We start from the raw sequence: 13,950 nt of genomic DNA, 5'->3' as shown, positions 1-13,950 counted from the left end.
ATCTTTTTTTTTTTTAAAGATTTTATTTATTTATTTGACAGAGATCACAAACAGGCAGAGAGGCAGGCAGAGAGAGGAAGGGAAGTAGGCTCCCTGCTGAGCAGAGAGCCCTACGCGGGGCTCGATCCCAGGACGCTGGGTTCATGACCTGAGCCGAAGGAAGAAGCTTTAACCCACTGAGCCACCCAGGCACCCCTGTATTTTCTGAATCTTAAGCATTCATACAACAGTTTCATAATGGAAAAAAATAAAGGTTCTTTAGTTATTAGGGAAATGCAGTTGGTACTAATTATGCAAGTTGTCTTTTGAAATCAACGTTCCTTGCTATGGTAGGACGGCTGAAAAAGGACTCACAAATGTGAACTTTGAAGTATTTTTGAAAAGTAGGGTACAGCACCTTAGAGCCCCCCCATCGCCAGTGGCAACAGAGGGGCCTGGCTGGGGAGGGATCCCAGCTCCTGGGGGAGGCAGGCCCGCCCACGTGGCACAGCCAAGGGAAGACGCTGCTGTCTCTCACCATGAGACAGCAGGCTGTGGGGAGAGAGCCTCTTGGCACGGGCTTCGAGGGCGGTGGGTGCCGCCGTCCCGGCACCAGAATGAGTTGTGCTAGGAAACAGCGAGTTCCCCCTTCACTCTACACCAGAACAGGACGAGCCTCCACACTCACCAATCAGTCCCCATGTCGACTCCATGCAAAGGAGCACAACATACCCATGGCCGTTCCTAAGCCAGGGGCCTGGGGCAGCATCTTGACTCCCTGGACCAGTTTTCTCATGTTCTCGCTGGGGGTCAACACCACCCTATTCCCTGAACTGCTGGGAGGACTGAATGAGGGACCCAGGCAAGGTGCCCATCACAGCAGTGGCCCATACCGGGCCCCAAACCAGCCACCACAGCGACCCTGCCAGGAAAACAGCCCGCACCCCCGGCCCGAGGGCCTACCTGCTCCTTCGTCTGTGCCTTCTGGACGTAGTCCCGGCCCACCTTGATGCGTGGGGTGAGGATTCCTCTGGTGAAATCCGTCACGTTGATACCCAAGAGGTGGGACACTTTCTGGGCAGCTGCGATTTTTCAAAGAGTAAGGAAGGAAGGGGTGAGAAGTTTTAATTAAACCCAAGAGAATGAGTCCCTGTGCTCAACCGGGAGGCGGTAACTGAGCGATCATTACCAGGACAACTGGCTCTGGGCCCTTCTTCAGCCCCGCGCATGATGCCCAGGTCTCCCCTCAGACCCCATGGTCATGGCCCCTCCTCACAGGGGGCCTGGGGCCGGTTCCTCTGCACAATCCTGGCCACACAATGAGAGTGGAAGTGGGTCCTACCCGCAAATAGGACTTGGAGGAGCAGCCCCCCACCCCGGCCCCGGTGCTAGGGGGCGCAACAGCATACATTCCCTGGGAACATCTCTTACAATCCAAACACACATGTGTTACGTTTTCTCAGAAGCCCCAAGAAGGGCACCTGAGGGCTGACAGCTTAAATGGGGTCATTTGCAGTGACTCAGGGGACGGCAGTGGCGGAGGAACAGATGTGAGGATGGCAGCGGTCGGCTGTCCTGACGTGTTCAGGGGAAAGGCAGCAGGAGACGGAGCGAGAGCAGAAATCATGGTTTTACGGACTGGGATAACCGGTTTGGCCTCCAGAACAACGGAGGGAAACCCTGGTCCACATGACCAAGGGCTTTTCCAGCTCCTTCTGAGGCTTACTCCCTGAGGATATGCCAGGGTGACATTTGTATTTTCTTAAAAGAAAGAAAGACAGATAGATAGACAGATACATAGATACAGAGCATGGGGCGCCTGGGTGGCTCAGTCAGTTAAGCGCCTGCCTTTGGCTCAGGTCATGATCCCAGGGCCCGGGAATGGAGGGCTCCCTGCTCAGGAGGGAGGACTCTGCCTCTCCCTCTGCCTCAGCCCTCCCCCTACTTCATGCTCTGTCAAATAAAGAGTTAAAATCTTAAAAAAAAAAACAAAAAAAAAGCGACAGCCAGCCATAAATATACATGTAATGTGTATTTAGTTTGGCTGGAATTCCTAAGGCTTCTTCCAAGCAAATCCAAACCCAGATCGCGGGCCCTGTGTTCCAGGTGTCGGAACCATGGGCATTACCTGTGTTGTCGGGCATGGACGCCTGGTCCGTGTTGCGCTCCTTCTTGAAGACGATGTTGCCAAGCTGAAGGACGCCCGAGATGACTCGCAGCAAGCCTTTAGGGGACAATCAAAGGCAGCTCAGAACCGGGGACGGAGTGGCTGGAATAAGCCCCTGGGTGGGGCCAGTCCCTCCCCTAGGAGCCCCTGAAGAGGACAAGCCACGAGGTGGGCCCCACCACACTGGAGAGACAGACCTTGGCTTTGGCAGCCCTAATGCTTAGACCCAAGCTCTGTTAAAATTCCCAAAACTGGGGTGCCTGGGTGGCTCAGTTGGTTAGGTGGCTGCCTTCAGCTCAGGTCATGATCCCAGGGTCCTAGAGTCGAGCCCTACATTGGGCTCCCTGCTCAGCGGGGAGCCTGCTTCTCCCTCTCCCTCCGCCTGCTGGTCTCCCTACTTGTGCTCTCTCTGTGTCAAATAAACAAAAACTCTTAAAAACAAAACCAAACCAAACCTCCCCAAACTTCTAAATCTGGACCAAGAACATGCCTCTGGCCTCAGGGCCCACTGCCTAGTTTTATAAATGAAGTTCTATCAGACAAGACCATGCCCACCATTTACATACTGTCTGTGGCTGAGCCAAGGTGGCTCCAACCCTCATGCCAGAGAACAGGGTGTACTCTCCCTCTCCCCCAATCTTTCGAAAATAAAGCCACAGGCCTCTTTATCCTCCTTTTGAGGAAACAGGAAGGCACAAGCATGTCCCACCCCTCGCCAATGCAAAGGTCCCAGCCCTGGCCCCTTCCCATACCCCACAACACAAAGCAAGAATGGAGACAACCCCAGCCCTGAGCAGCTGAACGCCTGGCCCTATTCCCCTGGGCACAAATGCCTGTGGGGCTGCTGGGAGCAAACAACCCTAATACTCAAGCCTGAGGTACCATTTTCCCACAATCTCAAGACCTTCCTCCCGGCCTCTACAGGACTCCCTCAGACTCTGAGCCAATGGGAAGCTCTCCCCAGGCCTCCCAATGCCTCCAAGGGTGTGTGATGAGCAGCCCCCCGCCTCCCCTCCTTCAGCCACAGGAGGCCCAGTTCTGTACCCATTTGTTCCTCTTCGGGGATGCCCATAATCCTCATGGCCTCCATGGTCTCCTGGAACATGTCCTTGTCCTGCTGCCCGGGGATGGTGACGTGCCCATTGGACAGGAAGCGGTATTTGTTGTACGGCTCCAACAGGAGGTCGGCTGAGAGGGATGGAGGGCAAATGCAGGTCGGGGAGGTGCCGTATCCAGCGCTCTAGGCTGCACTGTGACCGCCAAAGTGTGGGACAATGGGAAGCAGCCCTCAAGGCCTGAGAACTGCAGAGTAGCCAGGAATGTTCTCCCCTTAGCATGTGAGACTGCCCTCTACAGAGCCTCAGAGAGCGCCGTGGCCCGGTGACTCACAGAGCCAGACTCCACTGCCCTGGCTTTTCTCTGGCATGGTCAGAACAGAAGGCCAAGGCCTTGGGAGGTGACGTTTCCATTCCCCACCTGGAAGGTGCGGCCTGACGGGGGCCGGCAGCCCACAGGCCAGGCCGCTGGGCCCACTACTCACTCTTGAGATGCTCTCCAGCCCCGGAAAGGAGGTAGTAGAAGATGTGGAAGGTCCGCTCCTCCTTGGCTTGGCGGATGGCACGCGACTTCTCCAAGAGATCTTTGCAAACATTAAGGAACTGTGCATGCAGCAGAGAAGGCACTTTCCCTACCCCGGCCAAAAGCAACTGAACCTGAGCAGGTGGCAAATGGCAAAATAAAACCAACTACCCTGGCTCTCTCCTTTGAGGGGTACGGCCTGTTGAGCAGCAGATCTCACACTCAGAGCCCTGTCTTTGAGGAGCCCCCTCTCACACAAGGATGGAGAGCAGGACACTATCGCCAGCAAGGCTGGATGCCCATGCCAGGGAGAAATCGAGTACCACCTGCTCAGACTCCACCCCTCCGGGAACCATACCGGACGGTCTTTGTCATCCCATTCTTTTCAAGGCTCAACTTTGTCTGGTTACTAAAGAACCACCCAAGTTCAGGGTCTGGGGTTCAATGAGCTGCTCACAGCACTCCTCCCAACACTATAGGTGAGGCGCCCCAAAAGGCCCATAATAAGGGGGAGCTGCCGAAGCAGCTGTTGTCCACCAGCGACTCGTCTCCTCTCGCCCGGACCCCGGCTGCAATTAACCAAGGATACAAGTCTCAATGTTGGCTCCAACGATATAGCCATTGACATCAAAGTTGATGCGAATGAATTTGCCCTAAGGAAGGCAGAGGAAGTGATCAGAGGCCCCCCACCTACAGCCTAAGGGACAAAAGCAAGAGACTGCCCACTTGGGAGGCCAGGGGCCCTGTGCCCACACTGCCTGAGTACTCCGGACTCAGAGGGCCAGGACTCCATCGAGAGGCGCCCACGCCCCTTCACTGAGGCACACGAGTGTCCCCCACTCCTTGAGCCGGCCCCAGCTTCTAACGGGCTGTGGGCTACAGGGACAATTGGTGGGACCGGCAGGTAATCCCCTACTCTCCCCCACTGGCCTTCTGCCACCGGGCTGAAGAAGCCACGTATGCAGAGCTACACCAACTGGAGGGCAACAGGCCACAAGGTGACATGCACCGAGCTCTGGATGGGAGCCCGGGCCCCGCAAGCTGGACACCGCTACTCACAAATCGTGAGGAGTTGTCATTCTTCACCGTCTTGGCATTCCCGAAGGCCTCCAGGATGGGGTTGGCTTGCAGCAGCTGCCGCTCCAACTCGCCCTAGAAGGGAACCCGGAGGGGCAGTGAAGGTCGCGCAGCAGCTTGGGCTGCCAAACCTGCTCCGCCAGGCAGCGGAGGACGGCGGCAGAGCCATGTCGACACGCCCATGGTGCCAGGAACGGAAGCTTCCAGACGGGCTCTGGCCACGCCAGCCTTGGCCTGGCCCGTGTCACTCGGGAGCAACCTTCCCACCAGGCCTTTGGAAACCTTCACTGGTTCGGACTTATTTCCCAGGACCGCCCAACCCATGTCCCTAGAAAGGGAAGGTGGGTGGCTCTCCCCGCTGTCAAGAGCCTGGGACAACAGCCCAGACCAACTGTGGGGGACACCTTGGGAAGCAGCACTGAGAACCAAGGAGAGGCGCCATTTCTCAGGGACAGAGTCCCCACCCTCTAGGTACAAGGGCTTCTCTCTGCCCTCCGTGTCTCTAAGCCCCGAGACCCAACAACATTTTTTTTCCTTTTCACAGGACAAGGAGACACAAACTCATTTCATCTGTGTCCTAACAAACACTGCATTTTCCTCGCTGGACCCTGTCCCGCCAATCCCCAAGCCAGCAGCCAGCATGTCAGGTGTCTGATTTGGGGGGTCAACAAGGCCCACTGTGGGTCCCAAACTGCTTATCAAGAACACTGATGAACTCTACTTGTGGTCTCATGGGACGCAGTGGATGACAAAACACCCCCTTAGGCCTTCTTAACCTTGGGTCCTCCTGAGTCTCAGGTTAGGCAAAACCGGGTGGCCCCATTTCACAAAAGAGAAAACGCAGGTCAAGGGAGCAGACATGATTTACCCGAGGTCACCCAGCACTCAATCCGCAAAGCAGGTACTGACTCGCACCTATCCGTCACCGCCACATCCCCCGCCCCGCCGCAGCCCTGCATGGAACCCTGTTGGGTTCCATCAATTCTGGAAGCAGCCATCACCTTCTGAGCAGACCAGGTAATAACTGACACTGGCTGAGAAGAATTCGGCTCTCATTCACCTTAATACCTGGGCTCTCTCTAGGGGGAAAGAACATCACACGGGGCCAGGCCGGCTTTTGTATCTATTAGCGAGGCTGGACTCAAGCCAGGATTTTCCGGGAACGGCTGCCTGTGAGTGATGAAAGGGAAAACTGGTAGTAGCAGGAGCTCCCAGGAGAGTCGTGAGGTTCGGGCACACCTGCTGCAGAGAAGGCGTGTCTGCAGAACCCCGAGCCAGCGCTGGAAGCCCACCAGAGGCGGGAAGGGGCCCGAGGAGGCCCTCTTCCTCCAACAGCCATCCTTGGCTGGGGCTCCCCACAAGGGCACGGGAGCCTTCTGTTTTCACGCCACAGAGATGAGTAAAGGAAGGTCAGCAGAGCCACGTAGAGGGGCAGGGGTCGAAGCCACTGGACACACCATTCGTGTGTGCTTGGCACCAGCAGTCCCAGGACGTGCCCCCCACCCCAACGCCCCAAATGGGCTGGGAGGGGCCTGCGAAGCCAGGTTTGGATGAGCACTGCTCCCCCACCCACTAGAACGTTCCTCTCAAAGCACAGGCCAGGCTGCCAAGCTGGCTGAGCCACTCCCATTCCTGTTTCCGTGGACGGATGGGAGCGTGGTCCCCACCAGAGCTCGCCGCCGCCAGCCCCGACTTGGAAGCAAAGCTGAGGTCTCTGTTTTGGGACCGCACGCTGTTGCTGTGGAACATGGGGCCGCCGGGCCAAGTAGGGAACAGCTGCTATGGAGGCCAGAGCCAGGCTCCACGCACACAACGGGTAGGGCTAACGTCTGGGCTCTTCTTTACTGACCCACAACTGGGCACAGAAAAGACCTCTATTTTTCAGCAGTATTTGCATACAATGACAGGAGGAGGTCCTGCTGGTAGTCTATACTGTTCTAAGATTTGGAATCACCCATATGGATTCTGAAGGGCTTCACTGGGTGGTGTTTCTGCCAGGGCTTCCAACTAGTATATAAAAAAGAGGGAGAAAGAGGAGGAGGGGCCAAAGGTCACTGCTCAGGCTATGGAGGTCTAACTGGAAAGTCCCTTCCCCAAGCTGCACCTTACCAGCCTGGGTGAAGTCTGGGACATTCCAGGGGGCAGTCCTGGGACAAGTGACCGAGTCACTGCAAGGGACAGCTCTGGCCCACTGTATGCTGTGACAGGCTCCAGAACACAAGAGCCATAAACCAAGTTCAAGCATCTCATGCCCCAGCTGCGTATGGAAAATCACTGTACGGCTTTGGGCAAGGCAATCAACCCAATTGTCTGTGGCTTTTACAACGGAGGGCCTGAGCAGTAATCGGAAGCCAGAGGCGACCCATTCAGTCTCTCCAGCCAGGGACAGAGTGCCCGTCACGCACTATGACCTGAGACATAGGATGTGACAAGCTATCACTTATCACCCCACCCCCAGCACGCGTTGTCTCTGAGCAGAGTGCCCCGGCCCTGCAGCTTAGGCACATGGGTCTCTGTTCTTGCTCTGTCTCCCGTCCTCCAGGGTAGGGACTCCAAGGTCACCCTCCACAGACCCAGGCTCATACTACGCATTCAACAAATAGCTGGAAGCTGGATTTTACTGCAAATTCAGAGACGGGAAACCACAGCTAGAGGACTCCCAACCTCACAGTTCTGTGTTTAAGAATGGAAAATGGGGGGTTGGAGAGAGGGAGCGAGAAAAACTTTATTAGTTTCTAAATATAACTCCTGAGGCCCCACGGAAAAAGATTCAGAATGTCTTGAGAAGTCTGGCACATGAAAAGTTACTTTTGGTGCGATTCCAGAAGACTGTACTCATTAGGACATTTCTGCAGGACACACCCCAGGTCTGCATGCAAAGGGACACACACCGCTACTTACTGACACACGCTGCACACAACTCCCCAGTAATGGGGAGCCACGGACACGGCGCAGGTCCCCCTGATGGCTTGAGGGGACACCTTGGGCACTTAGATTGCACAAGGAAGCTTAAGAGTGTGTGCTTGAGAGAGAGAGAGAGAGAGCACCACACGGGCATGCTGAAGACGGGATCACCCCCAACCCGGGGAAGCTCCAATGTGGGGGGCCTTCCAGGCGTGGCTCCTGACCAGCACAGGGGTGGCAGTGGGGGGCCAGCCATCCCCATCTGGTCCGGACGCCAAAGGCGCGGGGCTCTGGGGGAGCGGATGCCCATTCCACTGCGCCTCAGTCAGGGCTCGGCACGGAGCCTCACGGCTGCCGTGCTCACGGGAGAGCTCGGGGCCCAGCCACCGTTTGTGAGAAGAGCTTCGGAGACGCAGCCCCGTACCCCCGCTCTGCAGGAGCAGACATTTGAGAGTGCACAAGAGGTCACCGTGTGTCACACCCCGCCCCTTCTCCCGAGACAGTCAGTGAGCCGAGCCTAAGAGAACAGGTCTAGCTGCAGAAAGTGACAATGGTGTGGAGTGAAAAGCTGCTCAGAAAAAAAAAATACATAATCCAAGGGCACACGATGGGCAGAACACGCATTCCCGGTGCAGAACGTGCAGTAAACGTGCAAGGCTCACCTAGCGAGGACACTGCTGAGTTCGACCAAAATCCATCAAGAGGAAGGGGGAAAAAAAGGGAAGTGAGATGACTTGCCGGTTGCCCTTCCTCTCTTCCCTGGGGGACTGTCCACCCAGAGGCATCTCAACAGCGGGGAAAAGCGGCGGGGACTCAAAAGCAGGCCTGCCTGAGAGGCTGCAGGTCTCCATCAACTTGAGAACCAAATTTTGGAATCTCTCTTCCGACCTCGGGGGCGGAGGCCAAACAGCCATTAGCTGCCGTCACCAGGAGCACCAGCTTTGCAAAACCCCGTGGTCTCCCGTTTCCACAGCAACTCAGAAAGTTAGGAGGCTGGGGGAGAAGCGGACTGGCTACCACCGGGCCCACGCCTGGGATGGCCAAGCTGCAGCCGCCACGAGAGTGGGTCCGGCCTCTGCTCCGATCCCCGAAATGCTCCAAACCACGGATCACTAAAGGCTCTTCCTTGGGAAGATCAGGTGCTTCCGTGGGAGGAGAAGGCTCGCACTCACCTGGTCCTTCTTGCTCTTGTGTGAGGAGGCCACGTGAGCCAGATACTGAATGACCTTCTTGGTGTTCTCGGTCTTGCCGGCTCCAGACTCACCCCTGCCAAGAGAAGCAAGAAAGTTCTCAGGGGAGAAATGGCCAAATCCCTGAAGTCCGTCCCGTTCCCAACGCACCCTCCACTGCCCCCAACTCAGCTGGGTGTCAATGAGGGACCCAACCCTAGTGGCAGAAAAAGGGAAGATGCAGGTAAGTGCTAAGCTCCGGAATCCTCACTCTGGCAGCTTCCCATGGCTCTCTGGAGGCCGGACAGCAAGCAGGACATTCGTACACACTGCCTGCCCTGGTCACTTGGCAGCCTTTGTGTCCAAAAGTCTCCAGCATCAGTTTTAGGCAGCTGTTGACTCAGAGGTCAAAGGCACTTATGCATGTCCCTTCGAAACCACTTGGAGGAATGTTCTGTACCATCAAGTCCCCCGGCAGGCAACGGGGTTTATTTATCTCCTTGTTAAGTTCAGAGGACCCAGGCGAGCAGCCCCGGTGCCTACAGCATAGCAGGTTGAGAAAGCCACCGTTCCGAGCCAGAAGGAACGTGCTCTGGAGGGGCCAATCCGTTCCCAACCCTGCTTTGTTGAGGACTCGTGGCCCTCTTTGCTACGAACCTCCCCACACTGTACACAGGCTTCTCTGAGGAGGGCGAGTCAGTCTTTGGCCTAAAATAAAGCTTCCCCGGGCCACGGGGCTGCCAGCAGCTAACCTACTCCCTTAGGGCCCATCTCTTGGGGAAGGGCGGGGCTGGACTAGGAATATTCCCTGCCAGCCCGGGTTTCGGGAGGAGACCTCCGAGCCAGAAGACACTGGGGTGACACAAGCCCCACTCCCCAGACAGAAACACTTACGTGCACAGAATGGACTGGTCCTCTCGGTCTGAAACAAAGGAAACATCCAGGTTAACTTCTGCTCGAGGCAGAAGCCTCCCCGTCGGGCTTCTGAAAAGCTGCCCGTTTCGCAGGAGCAGAAACCCCAGCCTGCTGCTCTCACGGGGGCCCCGCACACACCAGCCGCCCGCACCGACCCAGGGCCTCGCTGGACAAGGGACAGGCACAGGTGCCCGGAGCTCAGACTGCCCACCCTGGTGGCCTGCCCTGCCCCTGGGAGACCACCTCGGGGAAAGCTCCCCAAGAGTCTGCAGGGGCTGAGGGGAACCTGCCCTGATGCTCGGAACACGGGGTGAGGGCTGACAGAGAGAAGGCCTGTGCGGGTGCGGGAAACACCGTCCGTCCCTGTGTAAACAAGGGACGCTGGCTCAGTGGCTGGTGAGGGCTGAGCAGACAGGGCTGGCCTTGCCGCGGGACAGCCCCGGGGTCCCGCACCGCCGCCGCCACCACCGCGACGTGTGTAAGCCCGGGGTTCCTGGAGCCCCAGGACCCCTGTGGCGGGGAGAGACCCCGCGTGGCATCTGGTAGGTGGGGGGTGCTCCATGCCGCCCGTCTGGGGAGGGACAGAAGCCTGTCAGCGCCACAGCCTCTGACCGGTCTCCGTGACAACTTGGGTCTTGAGGCCTGGCTGTCAGGAACCTTCGGCAACGGTCTCCAGCTGTGACCCTGTCGGCAAGGACCGACACAAACAAAGCAGTCCCCTCCCGCTGGAAGAATGGCAGCATCCACGCTTCGAAAGCTAAGGCTGACAGAGACGCCCGCGGATGTGTGAGCAGACCTGGGTGAGCGCGGGAGGCCCGCTTTCAAGCAGTAACTGCGAAGACAAACTCACTTTCCCCCTCTTCACCCTGCCCCGTGTAATACCCACAACTCCCTGAGGTCAAACCAGCCAAACCCAGGACACCAGGCTACTTACTAACATCTGAGCTGCAGGGAGGCGCTTCCTCCCCGCCACCCCAAAGACTTTATTTGTCAGAGAGAGAGAGAGAGAGCGAGCAAGCACAAGCACGGTAAACGGCAGGCCGAGACGGAGAAGCAGGCTCCCCGCTGAGCAAGGACCTGCATGCGGGACTCGATCCCAGGACCCAAGCCGAAGGCAGACGCCCACCTGACCGAGCCACCCAGGAGTCCCATGGTGAGGTTATTTCAATCCCAACTCTGGGTTTCCTTATCCATAAAATAAATATGCTACTGGCTCCCTGGCAGGATTAGCTCAGAAACCAGAAATAACAGATGAAGTGGGCCTGGCAAGTCAAGAGAATGAATTCCACAAATGGCTGCTATTTAGTTGTCTATTGTAAAGTCACCATGCTGGGTTGTGGTGGGACTGCCAGGGCAGTGGGAGTACTAGTCAAGGACTAACAGAAGAGTACTAGCTGAGGACTACTAGTCGAGCATTAATATGGGACTACCAATAATGGAGCAGCACTAGGCAAAGAGTAAGAGAACTACTAGTCGAGCAGTAATAGAGTACTAGTCAATCAGCAGTAGAGGACTACTAGCTGAGTAATGGAGTACTAGCTGAGGAGTAACAGAGGAGTACTAAACAAGGAATAATAAAAGACTACTAGTCAAGCAGTAACAGGAGTACTAGTCGAGCAGTAATAGAGGAGTACTAGGCAACGACTAGAGGACTACCAGTGGGAGAGTAACAGAGGACTACTAGCTAAGAAGTAACAGAAGAGTACTAGCTGAGGAATAGTGGGGGAGTACTAGCTGAGGAGTAATAGAAGACTACTAGTCAAGCAGTAACAGAGGACTACTAGAAGAGGAGTAACAGAGCCCTACTAGTGGAGCAGTAACAGAGGAGTACTAGCGGAGGAGTAGTGGAGGAGGATCAGCCCGTTTTCAGCGGCGGTACTGCACAGAACGCTCGTGATCTGAAGGACATGCTCACTGGCTGCCGCTGGCCGGCCAGGGCCCCGCAGAATGGGACAACGGGGAGTGACTCATGGCTTCCTGTGCGCATGGCCTCAAGAGAGGATTTACTGTTCAACACCGACAGACACCCCTCATCTAGGTCATCTGCCCCTTCACCGGGAGGGCCTCCAACGTGCCCCTCTCTGCGAGCTCGCAGGGCAGGGCATTTGCCACCATCTCTCTTCTCCTGACTACGGGTCACTCTGGAGGGAAAGAGGACATCCGGACAAAAAGAGGCAAAAGCAAGCCTCACACTCCGCATGAGCGTAGCTGCCCCCGCCCTCCTCAGCAGCGCTCCCTCTAGTCCCCAAAGAACTCAACCGGGGGCGGGGGGGCAGCTGTGCAAGGGAACTCAGCCAGGCACCTCCGTGCACACACCCCACACCCGGGGCACCACCGCGGACCTGCTCAGAGCAGGCCCCGGTCAGCAACCCCGCTCCCCACTCGCCTCTCAACCTTCCCACAAAGCAATGTCCTTCAAGACCCTGCGAGGGGGTGGGAGGAACCCCCACTGACTCTCCTCAGACAGATGGGATGGGGAGGCGGTGGGGGCACAGGGCTGGGGAAGACAGGGCCGTTTCCATCACTTGCCCCCCACAGTCAGTGTGGCGACCAGCAAGGTCTGAAGCGAGCAGGGCTGTGATCCCCGGCTCCCGCCCCACCCCCCGCCCCTCCTCCCGGGCCGGCCCCAGCTGCGGGCACGTTTAGTCACCGCTCCACAAGCGGGCAAGAATGTACCTGCGCGTGCTGGCAAGCCTAAGGCAGCAGCAGCCGACGCTACCATAAAAGGAAACATTCCCATCCCTTCCAGAAGGAACCGTTTTCCCAGGGCTGTCCAGGCCCCGTCCCTGGGATGGCTGGAATTCCTCTAATTGTGTGAGGAGGAGTCAGATGCTGGATTGCTGAACAACAGGAAGCAGCAGAGCCCACAAACACACACACACACACACACACACACACACACACACACGGGGGGGCACGCGTGCACAGGCGCACGTGTGCAGACACATGCACACAGACTGACAAGCTGCGTGGGACACACGTGGGCATGCAGAGATACACGTACATGCACGGACACAGATGCACACAAGTACATGTACGCAGATGTGAGCATGCACACGCATGCACAGACACACGTCTCTGGGCACGCACACATTCGCACATACAGCTGTGTGCGTGAGTACACACACAGAGGCCTGCACACACTTCCATTTCCAATCCTAGCCCCAAACTCTATGCAACCTCCATCTGCTCCATCCAGTCCTTCCTCTCCTGACCTTTCACCTCCAATCCCTGAAGCACCAGGGTCAGCACAGACTCCAAGGGAACACGCCCATACTTGCATTTTACACCAGAATACTCTTCTGGGCAAATATTTCTGCAGAGGAAAACCAATGGAGGCCCCTCTCATTTCCTCAGCTCTTGACCACCTGGCACCCCAATTCCACCTGCCTGCAGTGAAGAACACCGTGACCCCGTAAGTCTGGAAAGGTATTCCCAATTCTTACAGTGGGTCTGGGCCTGTGACCCTGTGGCTCACAGTAACCCAAGGCAGCAGACAAGGCAGGCACTGTCCCTGGTTTGCGTGTGTGTCTTCTCCCAGCACTTCTGGATTTGTCCCTGAGCTCAGAAGCATCTGTTCTGGGTACTGGGATGGTTAGAATTCTCAGCAACCAGTAAGGTTTCTGCCTGACTCAGTTTACTCTGCCACACCCCCACTGCATTCCAGCAGGGACCCTCCCTCAGCCTTCCCCACACAGTCACCTTGCTGCACACACAGACACGCCAGAGTTCAGCCCGCTCTGTTCTGACTGAAGTCCTTATTTGGGCCCATAAGGACTGAAAGCTTATTTGAAAAGCCTCTTCCTTCCAGCACACCAGGAGAGAGCCAGCTAAACAGGAACCCCATGGTCCAGAACCATGGGAGTGCACCCAGCAGAGACAATCCAGTTCTGGGAAACAGGCTCCTTGTAGGGATGAAGGCATCAGCCTGACTGCGGTCCCTGAGTCCCCGCCTTCCCCGTCCCTAACTTGGTGGGAGTTGGGTAGAGAGAGGCCTATGAATCTCTTTATCATGGTTTTTCACTGGAAGCAGCAGCCTTCCCTCAGATAAAATCTTCTCGAATTCCCCACGGGAAGAATAGAAGACAAATACCAGAGCTGCCTGGGTGGTGGAGACAGGGCTCGGGGGAGCACACTTCAGATGACCACTGTCCAGGGGTT

The 13,950-nt window shown here is 56.7% G+C and overlaps 1 protein-coding gene across 2 annotated transcripts in view; it reads right to left on the bottom strand.

Annotated features, from left to right (window-relative positions):
- Nucleotides 1–13,950, bottom strand: part of MYH9 (myosin heavy chain 9) — an 88,426-nt gene that overhangs the window by 30,971 nt on the left and 43,505 nt on the right. For both annotated transcript variants that reach the window (XM_032346410.1, XM_032346411.1), the window contains 8 exons: nucleotides 9,769–9,796; nucleotides 8,878–8,971; nucleotides 4,784–4,876; nucleotides 4,314–4,377; nucleotides 3,687–3,785; nucleotides 3,191–3,334; nucleotides 2,108–2,203; nucleotides 943–1,061 (listed from right to left, as the gene is read on the bottom strand). In XM_032346410.1, the coding sequence (XP_032202301.1) occupies nucleotides 943–1,061; nucleotides 2,108–2,203; nucleotides 3,191–3,334; nucleotides 3,687–3,785; nucleotides 4,314–4,377; nucleotides 4,784–4,876; nucleotides 8,878–8,971; nucleotides 9,769–9,796 (737 nt within the window). The remainder of the gene's footprint in view (nucleotides 1–942; nucleotides 1,062–2,107; nucleotides 2,204–3,190; nucleotides 3,335–3,686; nucleotides 3,786–4,313; nucleotides 4,378–4,783; nucleotides 4,877–8,877; nucleotides 8,972–9,768; nucleotides 9,797–13,950) is intronic.

Source organism: Mustela erminea, chromosome 6, assembly GCF_009829155.1.
Source record: "Mustela erminea isolate mMusErm1 chromosome 6, mMusErm1.Pri, whole genome shotgun sequence".
Classification (NCBI taxonomy): Eukaryota; Metazoa; Chordata; class Mammalia; order Carnivora; family Mustelidae; genus Mustela; species Mustela erminea.
This window is presented reverse-complemented; position numbering and strand designations above follow the sequence as displayed.